The sequence below is a fragment of the Mytilus californianus genome, unplaced genomic scaffold (genome assembly GCF_021869535.1).
Source record: "Mytilus californianus isolate M0D057914Y unplaced genomic scaffold, xbMytCali1.0.p SCAF_1, whole genome shotgun sequence".
NCBI classification, from domain to species: domain Eukaryota; kingdom Metazoa; phylum Mollusca; class Bivalvia; order Mytilida; family Mytilidae; genus Mytilus; species Mytilus californianus.
Window position 1 is genome coordinate 87,245,807 of NW_026262581.1, and position 24,670 is coordinate 87,270,476.

At 32.1% G+C, this 24,670-nt stretch overlaps 1 protein-coding gene and 1 long non-coding RNA gene across 2 annotated transcripts in view; both read right to left on the reverse strand.

The window, feature by feature from the left end:
- LOC127708941 (dynein axonemal intermediate chain 3-like) overlaps positions 1 to 13,235 on the reverse strand; it is a 36,084-nt gene extending 22,849 nt beyond the window's left edge. The window contains exons 1-11 of the mRNA XM_052214151.1: positions 13,106 to 13,235; positions 10,389 to 10,479; positions 9,548 to 9,737; positions 9,033 to 9,104; positions 5,905 to 6,089; positions 5,185 to 5,289; positions 4,115 to 4,261; positions 3,507 to 3,665; positions 2,600 to 2,869; positions 2,342 to 2,420; positions 353 to 477 (exon numbers count right to left, since the gene is read on the reverse strand). Coding sequence (XP_052070111.1) covers positions 353 to 477; positions 2,342 to 2,420; positions 2,600 to 2,869; positions 3,507 to 3,665; positions 4,115 to 4,261; positions 5,185 to 5,289; positions 5,905 to 6,089; positions 9,033 to 9,104; positions 9,548 to 9,737; positions 10,389 to 10,460 — 1,404 coding nt within the window. The 5' untranslated portion in view covers positions 10,461 to 10,479; positions 13,106 to 13,235. The remainder of the gene's footprint in view (positions 1 to 352; positions 478 to 2,341; positions 2,421 to 2,599; positions 2,870 to 3,506; positions 3,666 to 4,114; positions 4,262 to 5,184; positions 5,290 to 5,904; positions 6,090 to 9,032; positions 9,105 to 9,547; positions 9,738 to 10,388; positions 10,480 to 13,105) is intronic.
- An 8,655-nt stretch (positions 13,236 to 21,890) lies between these two features.
- LOC127709331 (uncharacterized) overlaps positions 21,891 to 24,670 on the reverse strand; it is a 317,830-nt gene continuing 315,050 nt past the window's right edge. The window contains exon 2 of the long non-coding RNA XR_007985606.1: positions 21,891 to 22,468. This is a non-coding gene — a long non-coding RNA (uncharacterized LOC127709331). The remainder of the gene's footprint in view (positions 22,469 to 24,670) is intronic.

The window sequence follows — 24,670 nt, forward strand, 5'->3', positions numbered from 1 at the left end:
TTTCACAGCATTTTCACCTCCACCATGAAAATCTGCCCCCTATCTAATTATGGCTGCAATAACCTTGATAGGGCCTATTCAGTAATTAATGCGATGACTTTAATTTAAAAAAGTATGGTGTTTTAATTTTTGCTTTGATTATTCCTTTACAACATGTATATATAAATCCAATCAATAAAAATTGTTTGTGTTGATTGTCAAATTCCAGTATGTACAATCTTAAATGCAATTAACAAATTTTAAATTTACAGTCTACTAAACACTAGCTTAGAATAAGTTGCAGACATGGACTATAACAGCAAAATGCATGATATTTCATTTTTTCACGACTTGCAAAGTAATGTAACCATACCTGTGGATGTATAGGATCAGTAAAACTCCATATAAGTATCAAAGATGGTGTCATGATCACCTTTGCAGCTGAATCAATTCGGTCATCAAATGTCATTTTTTCTGCCACGGACACAGCAACCACACCTGAAACCAAGTATCATATTTTTAACATATATAAAACATACCATCATTTTGTAAGCCTGTGCCCTTATAAATGCTCATCCTGAAGTTCAATTTGTAATTTTCCATGATACAAAAAGATGCAATTAAATATTACATTTCAGTTTGGAAGCACAAGACAACTTTGTATACATGTACTTCCTAACATTTATATCAATTGTCATTCAAATAGTTATATTCCCGAAACACACAATTTTGATTTTGATATTGCTTCAATAATATCAGAAAGTAACTAATATAACAAGAGTGCACACGCTGAAATGTCTCGCCTTCTTCACTAACCATTGATTTTATGTTGATAGTCCTAAATATAAAGCTTTACTACAAGTAACACATAAACTTAATATGATCCAAGAAAATGAGGTCAAGGTCAGATAAACCAAACGAAAAATACATGTACACCTTACAATCATTCAATTAACCAAACATAGTTGACCTATTGCTTATAGTTTTTAAGAAACAGTCTTAACCAAGAAAACTTAACATTGACCAATGAACCATGAAAATGAGGTCAAGGTCAGATGAACCATGCCAGACAGACATGTACACCTTACAATCAATGTATGCATTAAATATAGTTGACCTATTGCTTATAGTATCTAAGAAACAGTCTTAACCAAGAAAACTTAACATTGACCAATGAACCATGAAAATAAGGTCAAGGTCAGATGATACCTGCCAGACAGACATATACACCTTACAATCCTTCCATGCAACAAATATAGTTGATCTATTGCTTATAGTTGAAGAAAAAAAGACCAAAACACAAAAACTTAAACTCTGAGAAATGAACTGTGAAAATGAGGTCAAGGTCAAATAAAACCTGTGAGACTGACATGTACATCATAAAATATTTCCATACACCAAATATAGTTGACCTATTGCATATAGTATTAGAAAAAAAGACCAAAATTCAAAAACTTAACTTTGACCACTGAACCATGAAAATGAGGTCAAGGTCAGATGACACCTACCAGTTGGACATGTACACCTTACAATCATTCCATATACCAAATATAGTAGACCTACTGCTTATAGTATCTGATATATGGACTTGACCATGAAAACTTAACCTTGTTCACTGATCCATGAAATGAGGTCGAGGTCAAATGAAAATTGTCTGACGGGCATGAGGACCTTGCAAGGTACGCACATACAAAATATAGTTATCCTATTACTCATAAGAAAGAAATTAACATTACAAAAAATGTTGACTTTTTTTTAAAGTAGTCACTGAACCATGAAAATGAGGTCAAGGACAATGGACATATGACAGACGGAAACTTCATAACATAAGGCATCTATATACAGAGTATGAAGCATCCAGGTCTTCTAGCTTCTAAAATATAAAGCTTTTAAAAAGTTAGCTAACTAGCTGTCGCCGGATCACTATCCCTATGTCGAGCTTTCTGCAACAAAAGTCGCAGGCTCGACAAAAACCAGTCCTGCATGACAGAAAAAGTTCTTGAACTCAACAATATGCTTCCTTTATGGCAGATTGCCTTATGTTCGGATAAATGCACCTGTTTTCTTTTTTCTTTTCTTATCAGTTCAAAATTCTATAATTTCTCATCATGACATATAAATAAATGAGATAAATAAAGCATATTTCTTGAGTATATTTCTTGCTAATGCTAATTGAGCAACAACAACAAAAACTTTGGATATTCATACCCATTCTTCCCAGAGATTATGATCTTCAACTTCAAATCTTATTTCACATTTAATTTCTTTTTAAATCCTAGAATTGTTTTACCCATAAACCAAGATTCAAGCTCATTCTTTTCTTTTTTTTTCCTGAAAATATTTTAAATTCCTCCCCTCTTACCTTTTATTGTAGGATGCCACTGTATGCATGTAATTCTCTTCTCTTTACTAAACTGTAGATCTGTAAATGACTGGTACTCCTGCAACATTCATTTCAATTTTACATGTGAACTTCATTCTGAAAATGCATCTGGGTACTAGACATTACACTATTCATGTACAACAATTTTACAGCGATAGATGTATACTACACATTTAAATTTCAACATTTATACCTTTAGAAAGTTGTACTCATAATTAAACTTGTAAAGTAACTCACTTTGAGATGATTGTCTGCTTTACTACCAAAGCTTTGGTCACCATCACCTAGATGTAACCAATCAATAAAGAATACATCCATAATCTCATTCTGTTGTAATGCAGCTTTAAATCGTGGGGTCACATCACTTATAAAGTTTGGTAAATTTTTGGAACTAAGGATGGCTTCTTTTTCTTGATTTGAAAACTCTCTGGGATAATATTGTGTATTAGCATTCCTTGGATATTTCCAATCAGTCTGTGTGCCTTCTTCTTGCAATGTTGGAATGGCCTAGAAAATAGAATAATGCTGTTCCATTTATATGTTTCAGTTCATGCATTACCTTTCATAAATACTGCTTACATTCAATCAATTTTAAAGCCATCAAAGGGTACGTAAATTTATTCTTATAATAAAATTTTTGTAAGTATAATTAACATAGCAAGATAATAAATGTGATTAAAAAAAAAAGAAACCAAAATTTAGTTAGTCAGATGAATTCAATAGATAAGCTGACGGCTGATAAATTTATTTAAGAAATGAATGCTTCTTTTTGTAATTTTATTGGGCTGTAAAAGTGTTCACATTTTGTATGAAGCGCAGAAGCGCTTCATTCTAAAAATGTGTGCACAATCAACACTTTTACACACCAATAAAATTACAAAAAGCAGCATTCATTTCTTATCATTACATTTTTAAGCTAATAAGACCATGAAAAACAGTTTTATCAAGTTTTTCTTTTATTTACCTGTGCACTATTTTTGTAGAAGCACGTATCATCACGAATGTAACATTTCATTTTGATATGAAGGTTAATTTTTGAATGACACACGATTGATGTTAGCCAATCAAACTAACAGATTCTCGTGAAACATACATTTAATGTAATTATTTAATGATAGATAAAATGAACAACAACAAAATATACCTGTGTGCTCTTGTCAAGTTCTAATTTCTTAAGATCAAACGTTCTATCATCATATCCTTTACATTCTATATAACCATCTTTGGTGTCTGCAACATTTCTGTCAGAGAAATTAGCAGGTCCTCCAAACTCTTTTCTGATTCTTCTAACAGAGACCTTAATCTACAATGAATAAAACAGAGTCTAATGATTATCTTTCCTTACTTTAACTTACCAGATGAAGAAAAATTGTAATACTTAACCTTTATTTCAAACTTGTGAATCAATATGATACATAATTAATCAAAATTCAATCAGAGGTACATAAGCACGGTTGTGACCAAAAAATACAGTGTGTATGAATATTTTCAAATCATTACATTCAACTCAACACTTTAAAAGGGCAAAAAAATAATGACATATATGTTTAGACCTAGCTGGGAAATACGATTGCGTTAGGTAAACGACAACCAAGCCTTTAAAACTATCCTGATAATGGAAATTATAGATTTTCTTTCTATAAAAAATAGACATGTTCAGATATAAAAGACACTTTTGGAACACTTGTACCTAACTAATGCTTTGTTGCACATTTTCTTTTTCAATGCCATTCTCACTACCCTGTAACATACCCTTCGTCTATTTTCCACAACATTTTCCTCTTTAATCTCCTTCTCACTACCAAGTGAGACCCATTCTTTAGATTCTGGAGGTGTATAGGTGTATATAATCTCTTCCTCTGCTTCTCCTCCTTCAGCCTCAGCATCCTCTACACCAGCCTACAATAACAAAATGTATATAAAGAAATCTGGTATTCACATTTAACATGTGCATAAAAAAACTTTTTTTTTTATATATCACATGGTCAATCGTACATTAATAGTATATTCCTTTCACAAATAAAATTTGCTCATCTAAATCTCTTGCAAAAATTAACAGACCTTCTCCTTCTTATACTTTGTGTTCCTTTAACTTTAAACTTTAACATAACAAATGTTAATGCAATTAAAAGATTTAATAAATGAAAGAAACATTTTTTTTTAGAATTTCCGCTAGAATCTATAAGAAAAACTGTTGGTGTAATGACAATTCATGTGAAGTGAAAGGGCTAATTGAAGAATAACCATGGAAACGTCCTGAATAAACAAATATTTTAGGTAAAATATAATACAAGGGAAATAAAGGAATATGTAGAACAACAACAAAAAACTGAAAGTGGAATACATATATCTTTCCAGCTTTTCTGTACAAGATAAACATGTAAAATAAAACTGGATATCAAATAACATGCACAGTGAAAAGAATAATTTGTTCTTCACAAATTTAAACCAGGGTAGTGATGAAAATGAAAATTTTAGACACGTTTTTACTAGCTGCATACACTGAAACTGTGAGATTAAATGTATATTACCTGAGGCATATTAACCTTGCAGACATAAAAACTTTTGAAATTAATATGTTTGTAGCTTTCCATTATGAAACTAGCATGTCAATATGTAAGTGTCAGGAATGAAAATTATTTTTAAAAATCCACTCCTCATTCATTATTATCTTATATATTTACAAAACAATGTGTATTGAAATGTAGATAATGACATTTAATCACACTATGACATATAAGTGAAATTCATAAAAATGTCTTTAATTCTAAAATCATTTTAAATTCATTCTTTTTGTATCTACAAAAGTATTCCTGACTTACACTCAATATCTTCTCTTTAGCTTCTTCTGTTAAGGCAACATAGAAATTCTGACCATATTTAAACTCTGAATCATATACCACCAGAATTTCATCTGTTGGGTAATTCTGAAATGTTAACAATACTAAGGTTGCAATAGGTCTGAAGCAATTGTCTAACAACTTTTTCAATATTTTTTGTATACTAGTATTCAAATACAAGCAATACTGGAAGTTTCAATGCATCCAGATAACTACCTCTGTAAAATCTGATTTTCCTTTAGCTGGAAAATCTTTATCCATTATGACACATATTAAAACAGAAAAATTAAAGCATGGAACAAAGGAAACTTGAAAATAAAATGAAAAAGTTGCAATAATTATACCAGCAGTTCACATTCTATCTGTGCCAATCACTAATCAAGAACCTGTATTCCAATGTCTGTCATTTTTTACTTATTCAGTGCTTGTCCTTCATAGATTAGACTGTTGTTTGTTCTTTTGAATTATTTTCACTTATTTTGAGAGGCTTTTCAAAGAATGGTGTGCTCTTTGTTAAAGCCAAGGCTGTTACTTTCAGATGCACACAATTCTTTCCTTAAAGCCTCTGATATGCACCTAGTTCACTGACATTTATAATGTATGTCCTCAACTTTATAGGTAAGGAGAGATATTTTGATCACAGATATATTCATACAACAAAACTTTAGAAAACATTATTCTAAACAAGGTATTTAAACATACAATAATATCCTGTTTGAGTGGAGCAAAATCACAGACACCAGCCCTCATCCTCAAATCTTCCATTATTTCATCTTTCGTAATAATTTTGATGGGATTTTCTATTGTGACATCTTCGTCCATTCTGCAATGGAAGATCTCCTGTGTTTTTGATGACAAAAACAATGGTACAACTCCCTCAGGAAGACCTTTATCAATAGATGAATAAATGTAAGTATTACTAACTTTTATAAAAGAATAAACAACTTACTTTAAAAACTAAGCATATACTGTGGAACCATTAATTTTTGTGGGTACCAACTTGCGTGGATTAAGGGAAAATGGTATTTTCATGGATATTTGATTTTTATAGTGTTGCAAAAATTTGTTTACAAGCCTATAGTCAATTATTATTTCGTTTAACATTTAAATCAATCTGTGGTTTCCCTCTACCCACTTAACCAACGAAAATTGGTACCCCTCAAATATTAATGAATCTACAGTATTACTCAACTATGTGTAATTATGAGAAATACATCATACCTATATAAAAATTATCCTATATTACTAGTTCTAACTTCTTACTAAGTATTATCTTGTATAGGGTGTTATTTAATCTTGTATACAGCATTATTTTATCTTGTATACAGCATTATTTTATCTTGTATACAGCATTAATTTATCTTGTATAGAGCATTATTTTATCTTGTATAGAGCATTATTCATATCTTGTAAAGAGCATTATTTCATCTTGCATAGATCATTATTTTATCTTGTAAAGGACATTATTTTATCTTGTATAGATCATTAATTCATCTTGTAAAGAGCATTATTCATATCTTGTAAAGAGCATTATTTCATCTTGCATAGATCATTATTTTATCTTGTAAAGGGCATTATTCATGTCTTGTATAGAGTATTATTTTATCTTGTATAGATCATTAATTCATCTTGTAAAGGGCATTATTCATATATAGAGCATTATTCATATCTTGTAAAGAGCATTATTTCATCTTGCATAGATCATTATTTTATCTTGTAAAGGACATTATTTTATCTTGTATAGATCATTAATTCATCTTGTAAAGAGCATTATTCATATCTTGTAAAGAGCATTATTTCATCTTGCATAGATCATTATTTTATCTTGTAAAGGGCATTATTCATGTCTTGTATAGAGTATTATTTTATCTTGTATAGATCATTAATTCATCTTGAAAAGGACATTATTCATATCTTGTATAGAGTATTATTTTATCTTGTATAGATCATTAATTCATCTTGTAAAGGACATTATTCATATCTTGTATAGAGTATTATTTTATCTTGTATAGATCATTAATTCATCTTGTAAAGGACATTATTCATATCTTGTATAGAGTATTATTTTATCTTGTATAGATCATTAATTCATCTTGTAAAGGACATTATTCATATCTTGTATAGAGTATTATTTTATCTTGTATAGATCATTAATTCATCTTGTAAAGGGCATTATTCATATCTTGTATAGAGTATTATTTTATCTTGTATAGATCATTAATCCATCTTGTAAAGGACATTATTCATATCTTGTATAGAGTATTATTTTATCTTGTATAGATCATTTATTCATCTTGTAAAGGGCATTATTCATATCTTGTAAAGAGCATTATTTCATCTTGCATAGATCATTAATTCATCTTGTAAAGGGCATTATTCATATCTTGTATAGAGTATTATTTTATCTTGTATAGATCATTAATTCATCTTGTAAAGGGCATTATTCATATCTTGTATAGAGTATTATTTTATCTTGTATAGATCATTAATTCATCTTGTAAAGGACATTATTCATATCTTGTATAGAGTATTATTTTATCTTGTATAGATCATTAATTCATCTTGAAAAGGACATTATTCATATCTTGTATAGAGTATTATTTTATCTTGTATAGATCATTAATTCATCTTGTAAAGGACATTATTCATATCTTGTAAAGAGCATTATTTTATCTTGTATATATCATTAATTCATCTTGTAAAGGGCATTATTCATATCTTGTATAGAGTATTATTTTATCTTGTATAGATCATTAATTCATCTTGTAAAGGACATTATTCATATCTTGTATAGAGTATTATTTTATCTTGTATAGATCATTAATTCATCTTGTAAAGGACATTATTCATATCTTGTATAGAGTATTATTTTATCTTGTATAGATCATTAATTCATCTTGTAAAGGGCATTATTCATATCTTGTATAGAGTATTATTTTATCTTGTATAGATCATTAATCCATCTTGTAAAGGGCATTATTCATATCTTGTATAGAGTATTATTTTATCTTGTATAGATCATTTATTCATCTTGTAAAGGGCATTATTCATATCTTGTAAAGAGCATTATTTCATCTTGCATAGATCATTAATTCATCTTGTAAAGGGCATTATTCATATCTTGTATAGAGTATTATTTTATCTTGTATAGATCATTAATTCATCTTGTAAAGGGCATTATTCATATCTTGTATAGAGTATTATTTTATCTTGTATAGATCATTAATTCATCTTGTAAAGGACATTATTCATATCTTGTATAGAGTATTATTTTATCTTGTATAGATCATTAATTCATCTTGAAAAGGACATTATTCATATCTTGTATAGAGTATTATTTTATCTTGTATAGATCATTAATTCATCTTGTAAAGGACATTATTCATATCTTGTAAAGAGCATTATTTTATCTTGTATATATCATTAATTCATCTTGTAAAGGGCATTATTCATATCTTGTATAGAGTATTATTTTATCTTGTATAGATCATTAATTCATCTTGTAAAGGACATTATTCATATCTTGTATAGAGTATTATTTTATCTTGTATAGATCATAATTTTATCTTGTATAGAGCATTAATTCATCTTGTAAAGGGCATTATTCTATCTTGTATAGAGCATTATTTTTCCAGTTTTCAGCATATTCTCCTGTACTACTATCAGATTACTTACATTCCTAAACAGCAAAATCATACAACCAAATAATTAATCTGTGTTCAAATAATGAGTCCAGTTATAACTATTTAACTAAAATCAAATACTGTTCCATGTTGTATATCCAACATATCCTACAGAAAAAAACTAATCTAAAAAAAATGTGTGTATACCTTCCTCCTCGGTAGCCTCAGCATCTGTTGGTGTTTCAATCTTTGGTTCTTCTTTTTTCTTTTTGTCACCTCCTAAAAAAAAGCCATGTCAAATTGTGATAAAGTAGGTTTCACTAAAACATTTTATAATTCATTGCTTGTTTAACAGCATTGCTGTCAAGCATTTATCATCAGATACTCAGTTATTTAAACAATAAAGATTTTTTTTGTTAAGTTTGTTTTAATGTTTACCCTTGAATTTGATCCTATAAAAAGTGAAGCATATTATAGCAGTTATATATATTTACAGTTGAAACAGGAGTTTAACGTTTTTCAATAATTACTTCATTAATCTTTAAGCATTTTATGACACCACGTGGTCAAATTGTTTGTCCCACATAAGTTTATTTAAAATTCCATTCAAAACTATATACTCAGTTCTTATTCAATTGTATGAACAGGAAGTTTTTATTTTCAAGTTTTTTGTCTTTATCTAACTGTGAACACGTTTTCCAATTTCCTATATAAATGTTTACCTTTTCCTCCAGCCTTTGCAGGTGCTTTGCCAGGAGTAGGACTTTTAGCTGGAGTAGACTTGCCCTTTGCACTATCAGGTTTCCCTTTAGCGCTACCAGGTTTCCCCTTGGCACTGTCAGGTTTACCTTTAGCACTGTCTGGTTTACTCTTAGCACTGCCTTTTGGAGACTTTTTGCCTGCAGCTGTGTCCTTTTAATAGAAATCAATTTATCTTTATATTTTAAAATGTCGAAATCAGCTTTTTTTTCAGAGAAACAAAATAAAAAAAAACCTCTCAGATCTGTACTTAGTGTCTTTTTTGTTGTTGGGATGTATAAATACTCTGCCACATCCGGTCTTTTTAGACCTATGTTTTCCTGCTTTGGATTGATCTGATGAGTTAAGTCCTTTTCAACTGACTTTTATAGTTTATGTTGTACTGTTACACCACTGTCCCAGGTTAGGGGGAGGGTTTGGTGCCAACAAACTGGTTTAACCTCCCCCCCCCCCCCCCCCCCTCAATTCTGTATGTGCCCGTCCATAGTCAGGAGGCTGTTTGTCATTCAGTGGTTGCTGTTTGTTGCTTTATATTATATTTGTTTTTCGTTCATTGTTTTGTACATATCAGGCCGGTAATTTTCACATTTGAATTGTTTAACATTTGTCATATCGTGGCCTTTTATAGCTGAATATGTGGTATGGGTTTTGCTCATTGTTGAAGGCTGTACAGTGACCTATAGTTGTAAACTTCTATGTCATTTGGTCTCCATAGGAGAGTTGTCTCATTGGCAATCATATGATATTAACAGATTTACTGTAATGACTATTGCACAATAGGTAACCATAGAAACGAACTATTACCTTATCTTTCTCATCCTGCTTGGCATTCTCTTTCTCTTTGTCTGATGAATCTTTAGTCTCCGGCTCAGGCATTTTTCTTCTGTTCTATGCCCTAAAATTGGCAACAAAACTTACATATTTTGTAATATCAGAATTTGTATATCTATTGAATATATTTCTTCATAACAACAGTTTTCTTTTCCGGACCATGGTTAAAAGAAAAGTTTAGATGTAAAAATATGCATCAAACACGTGCATCGCTAAAACGACTGCAAAGTATCCACTTCAAAACAATTATTTCTATCAAAATTGTAAATAAATCCTTCAAGTGACATATGATGCCATTTAATCCATTCCTTTATTAATTAGTCCATTGTTGCCGATAGCTATAAAATGCAATCAGCTGATTATTGATTTTCTATCAAAATCGTAACTAGTTCAAGGTTACTGATCAGGGGAAAAGTCCAAGAAACCAGAAAAAAGGACACAAGATGGACGAAGTCGAATCATTATATTTCTTTCGCCACAATTTTAATTTTTCCGCAAAATGCGAAAATGACGACTGCCAGCGGAAACCATGACCAACTTTTCACGTTTTTCTGAAAGATTAATGCGAACGTCAAAACTGCTGACAGAAAGGTTGTTTTAGTTAGGGTCAGGGTTGAAATGATTAATCTTCAAATAAAAAAAACAGATATATTTAAATCATCCAGTTGATAAAACACTGTAATTGATTGTGAAGAAATACACTATAACTGTAAATTGATGTTATTCCAATAGGTTACATACAGTTGCAGACTACAAATATGACTCCATAAATTACTGAAGCCCAAGTCCGTCAAATTTGTTGTGATTGCAATATAATTTTATCTAATAAATGACAAATAACAATTCATATTCTTTTAAATTTATTTTATTTTGTTATATATTTCAAAATATATGTAAATAGCAAATACAAGTTATTTATAGTATATTTCAGTCAGGATTCTACTTCGTCAAAATTATCTCCCCCTTACGCCAGTCAATTTATACAATCGTAAAAATGGAAGCCATTGTAGGGATGACGCGCTGCCGATTTAGCTCTTGAAAACCAATAAATTTATGCACATAGCACTATTACGATCCTTATATGCCAGTTGTATTTTAAAGGAAAAATGTATCTACTAGCTACTGAGCATCATTTAATGTACTTTTTTGCATTTAGTCAACTTAAAACTATTGTCTGATCGGTTGTCAGGTGGAATTTTTGAAAGTTCAAAAACATTTAAAAAATTCTAATTAAATATTTTGTGGAGGGGCAGACTAAAACTTTTCAGAGGTTGAAGACTAATAACCCTAGATAACATACACAAAAAATGAAGTTTTTTTGAAGTTATGCATTTTTAAGATCCAGTTGAAAAGTCTGTCGTCAAGTACTTTTAGTAAAAATTTGTTATTCGAACACACCTACTCTGTTGTTATGACTAATTAGAAAGGTATTTCACTTGACCCATATATTTCATTATTTAGTACTGTGATTTTTTTAATGTTATTAAATCAACCTGTAGCCTAAATATATAAAAATAATAGAATCTGAAGCGAGGTGATGTGTCAAATATTTTTGCTTTATCCGTTTTCAAGACAGAATAGTCAACTCAAACACGCCGGAACATAAAAAGGTGCACTCGACTTTCTCTTTTCGATGCTATTATTGCCCATTTTGCGGATTTTTTCCCAAAAAGCTATCGCCGGGGGCAGAGATGCAAATTAATGCTTTAGAAAGATCAATCTATTATCTTTCTGTGGAATTTTTTTCGGCGGAATTTATGCTTAAGCACAAAAAAGATCCACTAGGATTTGAACCTGCCACATTGATTGATTTATGAAAATTTGTCTATAATTTAAAAGTTTACAAATATCTTGAAGCTCTATACTATAATTCAAGTAAAAACACATATATAAGATGCATAAAATCCTAAATTATGCACCTTTATTAAACTTTTAAAGCCCATAGAAACCGATGTAAACAATTCAAATATACAACAAAAAGTTCCATTTCTTTTGTTTAATTTCAACTGGGTTTCCGCCTGTATATATGTTTCAGAGTAAACAGACAAACGCGAAAATAGTTGAAATGAATAGAAAACAAGAAAATAACAGATTTTGGAAAAAAAAGGGGGAGGGCTAAAAAAAATGTGTCCTGTCCCAAGTACGATGCTGCGGCTCTTTTCACAAAAAATCTTAAGAGTAAGATTTTTTGTGAAAAGAGGCGCTGTCACTGAAGTGTTATTCAAATGTCTGAATACAATAGACGTATTTACACTTGTATGCAAATTTATCCGCCATTACGTAAAATCACACAGGTTCCCGTAAACTTTAACATCATAATTCAAAACATTTGACGTCACAATTAAAAAGTGATTGTTGCCTGACGTCAAAAGGTGATTCGGAGTAGATCTAAGGTCATTCGGAGGCAAAATATAGCTAAATACCAAAAGTGTAAATACGTTAATGGGCGACAAGAAGCACAGGCACTTGTTTCTATTTTATCCATGGAAAGGTCGACTATCCATTATGACCATAGTCGACTTCCCATGGATTTTTAGGATAGAAACAAGTGCCACAAGAAGTCCCTTTTTTGTACAAACATGTGTACGACTACGAGGAAAGTTCATGTCAACAAATATTTACGTTTTCTGTCTAGTTACAGGTATACTTGGTATATTTAGATGTATTTCATTGTTTTTACTTATGCTTACAAGAATATACTATTAATGAAATGTCCTGATAAATTTTAGCGTCTTTGGACCAAAAATTGTGGCTATGAGTTGATCTGGATCTTTCAAATGAGATTTGTTTTCGTGTTGGCGTCCATTATTAAAGTTCCCGTATGTAAGCAATGTGTGTTTCCAAGAGCAACAGATCAAAATTTTAATTTATTTTATTCAAATATGGCACGAAATGAAATGTTATGATGATATAAACCATTTAACAAGCAATACTGTTATTTATGTAAATGAACAAGTATTATTTTGGTGTTTGAAATCGGAAAGTATAAATGGCGGGAAACTTAAACAGGTGCTCGTTTTTCTTGTATGAAGGTTTTGATGGGGTATATCCTGGGGGGGGGGGGGCTACTTCATATATAGAAGGTGATTGTGTCAACGTATATTTGTTCCGCCTAACAGAATTTCCACTGGAACTTTGTTATAAGCTATGCCATAATATCTATTCCTGTTGGAACAAATATTCTGTAACCTTTATTGGAACTTGGAACATGTATTAGGAAGGAACTTATATTTCGTGATAGGACGTGCCGCTGGAATATTATAGGTCACACTTTACAGCTTGAAAATATGTGATGATAGGTTGGGAAAACTATCAGAAGTTATGATGAGGTCAATAAAGTTCCCATTACTTGTTATATGAAAAGCCCTGTAATTTTTCACAGCCGAAAGTCTGTTACATAAGGAATCTGAGCTCCGAGCAAAGGTGATATTTGGTATTCCACTTTTTCAACACACCACACGAAACGGCCTAACCAATATATGGTAAAAGGTTAAATTTTTACCTACGTAAGACATGAAAAGGTATACATTTTTAAAATCTAAATTATATGAAAAGGTTGGGGTAACAGAACCCATCGGCACCCCTATCAATTAAGTATTTAAGTCCCCCCCCCCCCCCGAGGGCTTATCATATGCAGATATATACACATATATGCATATTTGTCTCTGAGTTTATTGTGTACATAATAGAGAATAATGGTCAAAAAGTGCAGAATAAAGCCCCCCTCCAAACAAAAAAAATAGGGAATAATGGGGTGCTTAAAGAAGAGAGAATCATGAATTGGCAAAAAAATATAAAGAATAGAGAAAAATGACACAAAAAATTAAAGAATACAGAAATGAAGGACCCCCACCCAGACACTCTTATATTCGTCTTTAGGATTAAGGGGGTATCGGTTTTTATCGAGACATTTTTGTATTAACGTTAATTAAAACCAGCAGTAACATTCAGGAGTCAGTTTTACAAAAACACTTACGACTAAGATTGATCGTAAGTATACTGAATTGTTCATGACTTACGACTAAAGTTTTTTTGTGAAACCGACTCCTGAGGACACTAGATATTTTTTTTCAGAAATCAATATAGTTCAATTTATCTGTTATTTTCTTTTACTAATTCTGTTTTACTAAATTTGAATAAAAACCACTTATATCAGTGAATAAATTTACAATCAAACAATTTGGATAAAACAAAAGATGAATGAATGGACGGTGCCTTACAAGGTTTTGAATTTAAAAAAAATCAAACTAGTTTTTTCTATGAAAACCGGATACATTAGGGGCGATCATTTCATATGGGTTGGGGAGGGGGGCGCATGAGGATTTTGTTTACGGATTGACTATACTCATTTTCATCTGCTGAAACACATGATTATTTTTCTGCGGAATGTTGCAGAATATTCATTTTCATCCTGTCTTGGGCTTAAGTTCCAGCTCTTAACAAGCCAGCCTCGATAATCATTTCAAGTTCTACCCCCCCCCCCCCCCCCCCCCCCCCCCCGCCAAAAAAAATTGTCCCCTAAAGAATATTTTGTAAACTGGGACATAATATATTGAAATTATTATTTATATTATAATCTTCCCAGATCAATGTTTATATATGACGCTTACGTGTACTTAATATAAAAACCATAAGCAAGATGTGGCCAGTATATGGTTGCTATCAGGACAATCAAAGTTCTATCCATTAAGCTTGATCAAAGCACCGAGATTGGTCCGAGTTCTGACGTACTTTAAAGGACTTGTTGTGGCTGTGGGCGGGTTTTTATGACTTGTTTAACAGTTAATCGTGGGATCCACGGCCTCAACAAGTCATACAATTCGGCCACTAGACGTCAGAGCAATCTCGAACTACACAGAGATATGCATGCAATTAAAATAACGAATCCTTAATCTACATTTATTCAACACTGTTACAGTGTAAATAGAAATTATTTTCATCATCAACAATTCTCTTGACAAACTGGGCAAATCCTGTTGTTTCTTGGTAATATTAGTAACAAACAAACTATCTTATTTTTATTCAGTATAAAATCCAAACAAACTATCTTATTTTTATTCAGTATAAAATCCAAATTTATTTCCACTTTTGTACACAACTTTTCCCTGCATTTTGTGTTGGAGAATAATCATTTTCATCCTGTCTTGTGCAAGGTTATTCAGGGGCGGATCCAGAACCTCGAAGTCTGGGGAGGGGGGGGGGGGGCACCATGAAACCAAAATTAAAGATTTGTTTAGATATGTATATATGCGAGTGTGGGTGGTGGTGGTGTCATGTATTGGGGATGATGGTGGTCGTGGAGGGGGGGGGGGGGGGGGGGTCAGGTCTTCATTTCTATATCTTTTCATTATTTTTTGATCCATTTCTTTCTAATCTTTTATTTGCTGCCATATTGTCCTCTATTCTTTATAGTTCATCACACCTTTAATCTGTTTTCTATATTTTTTGGGCACATTTTTTTCTAGTCTTTACTTTTTTACCATTATTCTCCAATCTGTAAACCCCATTCATACCCTCATTCACTGTAAACCATTCATACCCTCATTCATGGTAACCTATTCATACCCTCATACATGGTAATTAAAACAAGAAAAATGGCAAAATTCCCAAATTTCTATAACGTACTTTTAAAAATCCTTTTGTAATGACTTGAAAGTATTATATTGAAGCTTGGAAGATACTATTTTCCAAGTATAGACAGTAAAACAAACTTGGCAGTGAACAACGGCAAACGGGATTCCGAAAATATATAATATAATATATGTGTTCTTGTTTGAATCTTTCAGACCGTCATCATTTCAAATTTATTTGATTATTTTATTATAGAAAACGACCAGAATTTGCATATTTGGCTTCTTTTAAACATCTCCTTATACTTTCATAATTAATTCTTATGAAAATATTGGGCAGATTATGTAAACCTTACAAAAGAAGATTGTTACCAAACAGGATTAGGGTCTCAAACAAAATGATAAAGTTTGTTGTAATGCATGCCTGATACATATACGGCATTAGACTCGACTTTTTTTAAACAACACAAGAGATTTAATTTTTAAGTATTTGGACATCATTCGGATACGGTGGTTTTAATTTCACCAATCTATAAATACGTACGTTTTTCATATAAATTTTCAAAATCGTCATGTTCATTAATTACCACATATCTGCCAGAAATTATACATTATAAGCAACAACAAAAAGCAGATGGCAAAGGTGGGTATAGGGGATCAAGACCCTTATAGAAACGTTGAAGATTCGGGAGATGAGTCGAGAGAGGAGGCCTTTAACAATAAGTTGTAGAATATAACGCAAGATGGCGGAAAAAAAAAAAAAAAAACTTAATTAAAAAAATTATAATTAAGAACACTTTGCGGCCAGTTTCCCTTCCTAAATTTGTAACATTTGGATTTGAAGTTCCTCAGCTAATTTGTGGACATATGGTTTGTGTTTGTCTAGCTTTCATTATTTACCGAGAGAATTGCATTGTTACATTTATTTTTATGCAATTTTAAGTACGACTCGATTTTGTATACAATCATGTGCGATCTACTCTATTTATTTGCATTAAATATATTATGTCCGTTTGAATTTGACCAGTGACTTAAATTCAAAAGTGTAATTGTTTGCTACATATATATATATATATACCAATCCGGCGAGTTTGTTGATATATGTTTCCTGCACCTCTCAGAGATAGTTCTCTGATGGCAAATTTCAAACCAACTTTACACAAAAACCATATAGCCAACTATTCTCTACCTTTGCTATATTAAGAAGAAAATTATAACATTATTAATTATGGTAATTCACTTATTACTTTTTTCCGGAACGTTTTTTTTTTTTTTTTTTTTTTGAACTTAAATTTATAGTATCGTCCTGCCAAACATTAAAGAGTTCTCATTTCTATATGCAGTGTTTGCAAGGGGATTATTGTTTTGCCTATACATGTATAAGTAATCTCAAAATCATCAGAGCACGAAAAAACCACACGCTAAAGAAGATCCAATATATAGTATTGTACAACACAGAATAAATTTCTTGTTTTACATTTACTTAGATTTTAAAATTCAACTAGCAAACTTTTAGAGTAAAATATGTTAACTTCTCCCAACGAAAAGCATGCATTCCGATTCAAACAAAACATTATCTGAAACTGACACTATTAAGATGTTTGACTTCTCGATTTACGACAGATTTGTCACGTTTTTGGAAAACGTGTATTTCAACAAACTATCGGCATTCCCAGGGAACCATCTGTGCTCCTATTCTTGACGACTTGTTCCTTTATTCAAACGAGGCTGACTTCATACAGAAGCATATTAGGAAGAAAGTAAAGAAGCTAGCATCATCCTTTAACTTCACGTTCCGCTACAAGATGATGTCCTCTCAGTAAATAATTCAAAGTTTGGTGACTATGTTGAACTTATCTATCCAACCGAACATGAAAAAAAGATACAACAGATAAGTTAAGTCTGTCTCATATCTTGACTTACATCTAGAAATTGACAATAAGGGTCGGTTGAGAACAAAAATTTACGACAAAAGCGAGGATCTCAGCTTCCCAATTGTGAACTTTCCATTTCTATGTATAGCAACATTCCAGCAGCGCCTGGAAAAGGAGAAAATATCTTCCAGTTGATACGATATTACAGAGCTTGCATTTCTTATCATAATTTCCTTGACAGAGGGTTGCTGCTTACAATGAAGCTTTTAGAAGATCCAAGTGGTGAAGTTGAAATCACCCCTTCGAAAATTTTACATGCAGACGCCATCACGAGTTGGTTGACAGTTATTGAATATCAGGGGTCTGTTGTTAAACTTGTGATTAAACTAATCATATGATTTTTAATCAAATGATTATGAAATTTTAACGACTCGTTAGCACTAACGACAAGTTGAACAACAGACCCCTGTTTCACAGATGACGACGGATATGTTCCAATTGTCGTTACCACAATCACGTCTTTTTTCCTCGAATGTGACCTACAGAATTAAACTTGTCGCCGAGTTTGTACTTGCATAAGCAACACGACGGGTGCCACATGTGGAGCAGGATCTGCTTACCCTTCCGGAGCAATTGAGATCACCCCGATTTTTGGTGGGGTTCGTGTTGCTCAGTCTTTGGCTTTGTGTTTTGTATACTGTTGTCTTTTTATCGTTTAATGAGTTTTGAATGTCCATTTGGTATCCTTCGCCTCTCTTTTATGCAAATCCTAAAACAGAATATTTCATTTTGTACACATGCGCTTTTGTGACTGTATGAGCACGTTATACATTTATATACTAGTATATATGTGTGTGGCTACTTGTATTAGGAGAGGATTCATTTTCCATTTGAAGAGTCACTGCACGGTGGAGCGTGAGACTCGAAAATGAACGAATATTATAAATAGTGTATAATATTAATATTAATTCAAATTTTGCCGTTGTGATATCGAAACGATATAAATCATCCATATTTGTATGGTGTGGTTGGGTTCAAATTTCGCACCAATTTGATCCAAAGAATAGAAAGGAGTGACATATAATGTATTATTAGAATGAAACAAAATCCATACACACAGTTGACAAAACACAAAGACAGGGAACGGCACTTCATTTCTGTTCTTTATCTTAAAGTCCCAGTGAAGATATCAACGCAGAGAAAAAACTAACACATCAATGCAAGTTAGAGAAGGCCTGTATGAGTGGAATTCTTTGCTTTAGATGTCGAGAACCCTACATATGTGCTTTGAAACACATAGATGTCGGACAATATCAACAAAATGAAGATTTTAATTATGGACAAAGAAATTTATGAAATAATTAGTTTATATTTCTTGCAATTCTAGTGTCATGCATGGTGAATTTTTGTTTTTATTTTCATCTTGATAAAAGGTTAAATCGATTTCTAGCATGAATTTAAAGAAATGTAAAAAGTTTTGTCATATATTGCAACTCTTTCGTTTTATTGTTACGTACTATAAATTTTACAAAGAATTTTTTGAAGGTCTAAATGTTCTCATTTAATAACATTCTGAACCTCAGGCTCGGAAGAACTTAATAACATTGGGATGATATGGGGTACATGGGTCACTGTCGATCGGACGGTAGCAATTTGGTTATTTTAATTTTCCAACGGAATATCTATCTGATTGAGATCTGTGTAGTTCTATGAAAGTCATGGACTCTGCTTCTTAAACTGAATTAGTTGATACATTTAGCTGTGTCCGTCAATTCTAGAGTGTGCCTTCAATTCTAACGTGTGAGGGATAAAGATACACTTTTTATTAGCTCACCTGGCCCAATGGGACAAGTGAGCTTTTCTCATCACTTGGCGTCCGTCGTCGTCGTCGTCCGTTAACTTTTACAAAAATCATCTCCTCTGAAACTACTGGGCCAAATTTAACCGAACTTGGCCACAATCATTATTGGGGTATCTAGTTTTAAAAAATGTGTCCGATGACCCCGGCTGCCAACCAACATGGTCGCCATGGCTAAAAATAAAACATAGGGGTAAAATGCAAGTTTTGTCTATTATTTTGAAAACCGTTATAAATAGAGAAAATCTAACAGGGGCAGAAATGTTCAGAATGTTGAGCTCTACCAATTGTCGATTTACGTCAAAACTATCAGACGACTTCTTTTAGGAGTTATTGGCCTTAAATAACACAGTTTACCATTTTTTTTCATTTTTGCCTATTATCTTGAAAATTATAATAGATAGAGAGAAACTTTAAAATGCAAAAATGATCAGCAAGACAAGTTCTACAAATAAGTCTAACATGGTCAAAATCGTCAGTCGATTACTAATTAGATTTATTGTCCTTTGATGACGATTTTTACCAATATTTTGCATTTTTGCCTTATATCTTAAAAATTATAATAGATAGATAGAAACTTAAATAAGCAAAAATTATCAGCAAGACAAGATCTACCATTGAGATGAATGGAGTAAATCGTCTGATGACTCCTTATTGGAGTTATTGCCCTTTAATGACAAGTTTTACCATTTTTTTGCGTTTTGCCTTATATGATAAAAATTATAATAGATTATATGGATAGAAACTTAAACAAAAATGATCAGCAAACAAGATCTACAATTAAGACAACATGGAGGAGACACAGGCTCTTTAGAGCCTCTAGTTACACATGCATTATCATTTCACTGATGATTATGTTTTGAAGAAAAGCACATCAGTTAGTAAATGCTGAAATTAACAGCCCGGATCAACTTCTTACTTAGTTCTGATCAAAGGCAGAATTTTGAGTTCTGCTTTATATGAACTAGAGGCTCTTAAGAGCCTGTGTCGCTCACCTAGCTTGGTCTATATGCATTTTCAACAAAGGACACTCTCCAACATTGTAGACGAATAGAATTCATGACAAAAATCTCTGTTTTGTTGATATTATATTTCTGATCATTTAGTCGGTTTAGTTTCTCTCTATCTTCCTTAGTTTTTGCTCAAAACACAAAAGAGGTTAAAAAAAATCCTCATTTAACTTGGCAATCACTCCTATAAAGAGTGACAGTCTACTAATTATATCGGCAAAATTTTACTTGTTAGTAGATCTTGCCTTGCTGATCACTTTTGTGATTTAAAGTGTCTATTTATCTATTATAATTCATATTAGGCAAAACGCAAAAAAATGGTAAAAATCGTCATTAAAGGGCAATAACTCCAATAAGGAGTCGTTGGACGATTTCCTCCGTATTGTCTTAATTGTAGATCTTGTCTTGCTGATCATTTTTGCTTATTGAAGATTCTTTCTATCTATTATATTTTTTAGATGTAGGCAAAAACGCAAAAAAATTTGGTAAAAATCGTCATCAAAGGGCAATTACTCTAAAAAAAGAGTCGACCATGCAGACTTATTAGTAGAACTTGTCTTGCTGATCAAATTTGTTTATTTAAGTTACTATCTATCTATTATAAATTTTAACATATAAGGCAAAAACGCAAAAAATTGGTCAAAATCGTAATCAAAGGGCAATAACTCTAATAAGGAGTCGACTGACGATTTCGACCATGGATTTTATTTGTAGAACTTGTCTAGCTGATCATTTTTGCAGTTTAAAGTTTCTCTCTATCTATTTTAGTTTTCAGGATAATAGGCAATAAATTGATTCGCTGAGCGCAGCTGGATACGACGGCAGAGGTCCAACCCTGAACAGTTGGGGCAAAAATGGACACAATTTTGCACTTGATACAGGTCTGAATTTGGATTGTAATTAAATATTTGACACATAATAGGTTTCTGACACAGAATTACTGTAGTCAAAGAGCTTAGAATTGGTTATATAATTTGAATTTATATTCAATTTTTTGCTTTTGTGCAATCCACTATGCTGTTGCGAATTGACCCCCTCAAAACAAAAACTAAATTTTTTTTACCCCCCCCCCCTTTTTTTTTGCAAAAAAAAAATATATATGAAGAAAATTTTCTTTTTAATTTCTGAAATCTGAAATGAGAAAAAATTGTCCCCCCCTCACATATTTCTTCCCCCCCCCCCCCCACCCCCTTTTTCCTAAAAAAAAATTCTTTTTCCCTCAAGATATATGGTCATAATCTCAATTCAAATTTCCAATGGAGTTTGCAACCATAATTACCCATTTAAATACATCATAAAAGTCTTAAAATAGAAAATGACATACATAATCATGGCTAAAATTAATATTCCTTAATCAGCATTTTTAAATAGTAACTTCTAAAAATAAATTGACAGCTAATCACCTCAAGACAATACAACGTTTCTTTATACATAATTTAAAAGCAGTGTAAGTGAGGTAATCCAAACTTAACATTGTACTTTTTTTTAATTGTCCATTAACCAGGAAACCCTTGTTTCCCCCCTTTTTTGCCCCTAATTCCTAAACGGTTTGAGCCATAACTCCCCAAAGCCAATCCTAACCATCCCTTTGTGGTATGGAAACTTGTGGTATAATTTCAGAGAGATCCATATACTGTTCCGCAAGTTATTGTCTGGAAACTAGAAAAATGCTTATTTGGGCCCCTTTTTGGCCCCTAATTCCTAAACTGTTAGGACTATAACCCCCAAAATCAATCCCAACCTTCCTTTTGTGGTTATAAACCTTGTGTTTAAATTTCATAGATTTCTATATACATTTACTAAAGTTATTGTCTGGAAACCAAATGTCTTCAGACGACGCTGAAGACTACGACGACGTGATACCAATATACAACCGCAAAATTTTTTTTGCGGTTGTATAAAAATGAAAAAAAAATGGTAAAATTTGTCATTTAAGGGCAATAACTCCTTTAAGGTGGTACCAAACACCTTGACTAAAATTAATTTGGCTCGTTTAATTTTCATTAAATTTTGACAAAAATATAAAAATTTCAAAAACTTGAACCACATAATTTATCGGAAAAATTTCATTGGATATATAGCAGTTTGGCAAACACTAATTTTGATCATTGAGAAGCTTAATATTCAATAGAACGTGATTAAAACGTTCAGCTGATTTTTACAGAGTTATCTCCCTGTAGTGTTATGTACCACCTTAAGAAGTCGTTTGACAGTTTTGACCTATAATAATAATAGGTAGAGCTCAACATTCTGAACATTTGTGCTCTTGTCAGATTTTCTCTATTTAAAACCGTTTTCAAAATAATAGACAAAACTTGCATTTTACCCCTATGTTCTATTTTTAGCCATGCCGGCCATATTGGTTGGCAGGCTGGGTCATTGGAAACATTTTTCAAACAAGATACCCAAATGATTATTGTGGCCAAGTTTGGTTAAATTTGGCTGAACAGTTTCAAAGGGGAACATTTTTGTAAAAGTTAACATTTGATGACAACGATGGACAATGACAGACGCCAAGTAATGAGAAAGGCTCACTTCGCCCATTTGGCTAGGTGAGCTAACAAGGAGATGTGCTTCTTTAGCAGGGGCGGATTCAGGCGGGGGCATGGCGGGCGTGCGCCCCCCTAAAATTTGCAAAGCATGGGTTGTCCTCAGCTTAATAAAGAATATTTCGATAATTTTACCTAAAAAAAATTTAAGTTTGCGCGCCCCCCCCCCATCCCACACCTAACCTTAAATCCTGGATCCGCCTCTGTTTACACCTAAAACTTAGTTTGCATATTTACCAATTCTTACAATAAAACTGATAACATTCACTAATCTGCATGTCATGTCTTGTATGTCTAATGAATGTGTGACTGAATGAGTGAGTGGGCAGATGGATAAATGTGTGGGATAGTGATTGGGTGGATGGATGGAGGGAGATAAATACTGTAAATCCAGAAATTATTTCGTGCATTTATCATCAAGAATGGACAAAAATGCGAGATTAATTATTGCGATTGCTGGAAAATATGCATAAGTTCTTAAAATTGCAATACTCAGTCCCATTATTCGCAAAAATGAAAACCTCGCAAAAATTTCTGGATTTACAGTAGATTAATAAAACAGTTACATTCACATGGAACACATACCTCTCCATCTATTTCATCTTGTAGTTAAAAACACAAAAAGTGATATTCTACTGTTTTATAGAATCTTTTTGCTATCCAAGAAATGCAAAGAAGGATATGCTTGTCTTTTCTGACAGAAACACCAAAAAGAACAACAAAGAAACAGTTCTATTTTACCAGTACTGCAACTTTCTAAATCCCTATCACACAGTTAGTACAGTGCTGTTTGCATACAAAATATTTGAGCAGGATACAGCTTTCACTTATAACATTCTACAGTTTGTTTCTTTTAATGGTATGTCAAGAGGAAGGCAAAGGCATATCAATCTCAGACTTATATTTTGAATGAAGTAGATAATATAGAGCCTTTTCCAGTGGGTATCTGTAATCCATTTGTAACATCAATAAAACAAGAGTTAATGCACCTGCTTTAATTATCATGATTGAATTTCTGTTGAAGGTCTGTACTAATATGATTGATTGATTGTTGGTTGCTTACATCCAGTGGCAAATATTTCATGCATTTTCAGGACTTGTCTGTAATATGAAGGTTTTACTAAAAGTATCACATAAACTTAACTTTATCAATGATCCAATTAACTGAGGTCAAGGTCAGATGAACCTTGCCGGACAGACATGTAAACTTTACAATCATACTATACACCAAACATAGTTAGCCTATTGCTTAAAGTATCTGAGAAACAGACCTACCAGTAATGACAAATACTGCACATTGACCAATAAACCATAAAAATGAGGTCAAGGTCAGGTGAACCCTGCCAGACAACACGTGCACCATGCAATCATTCCATACAACAAATATAATTGAC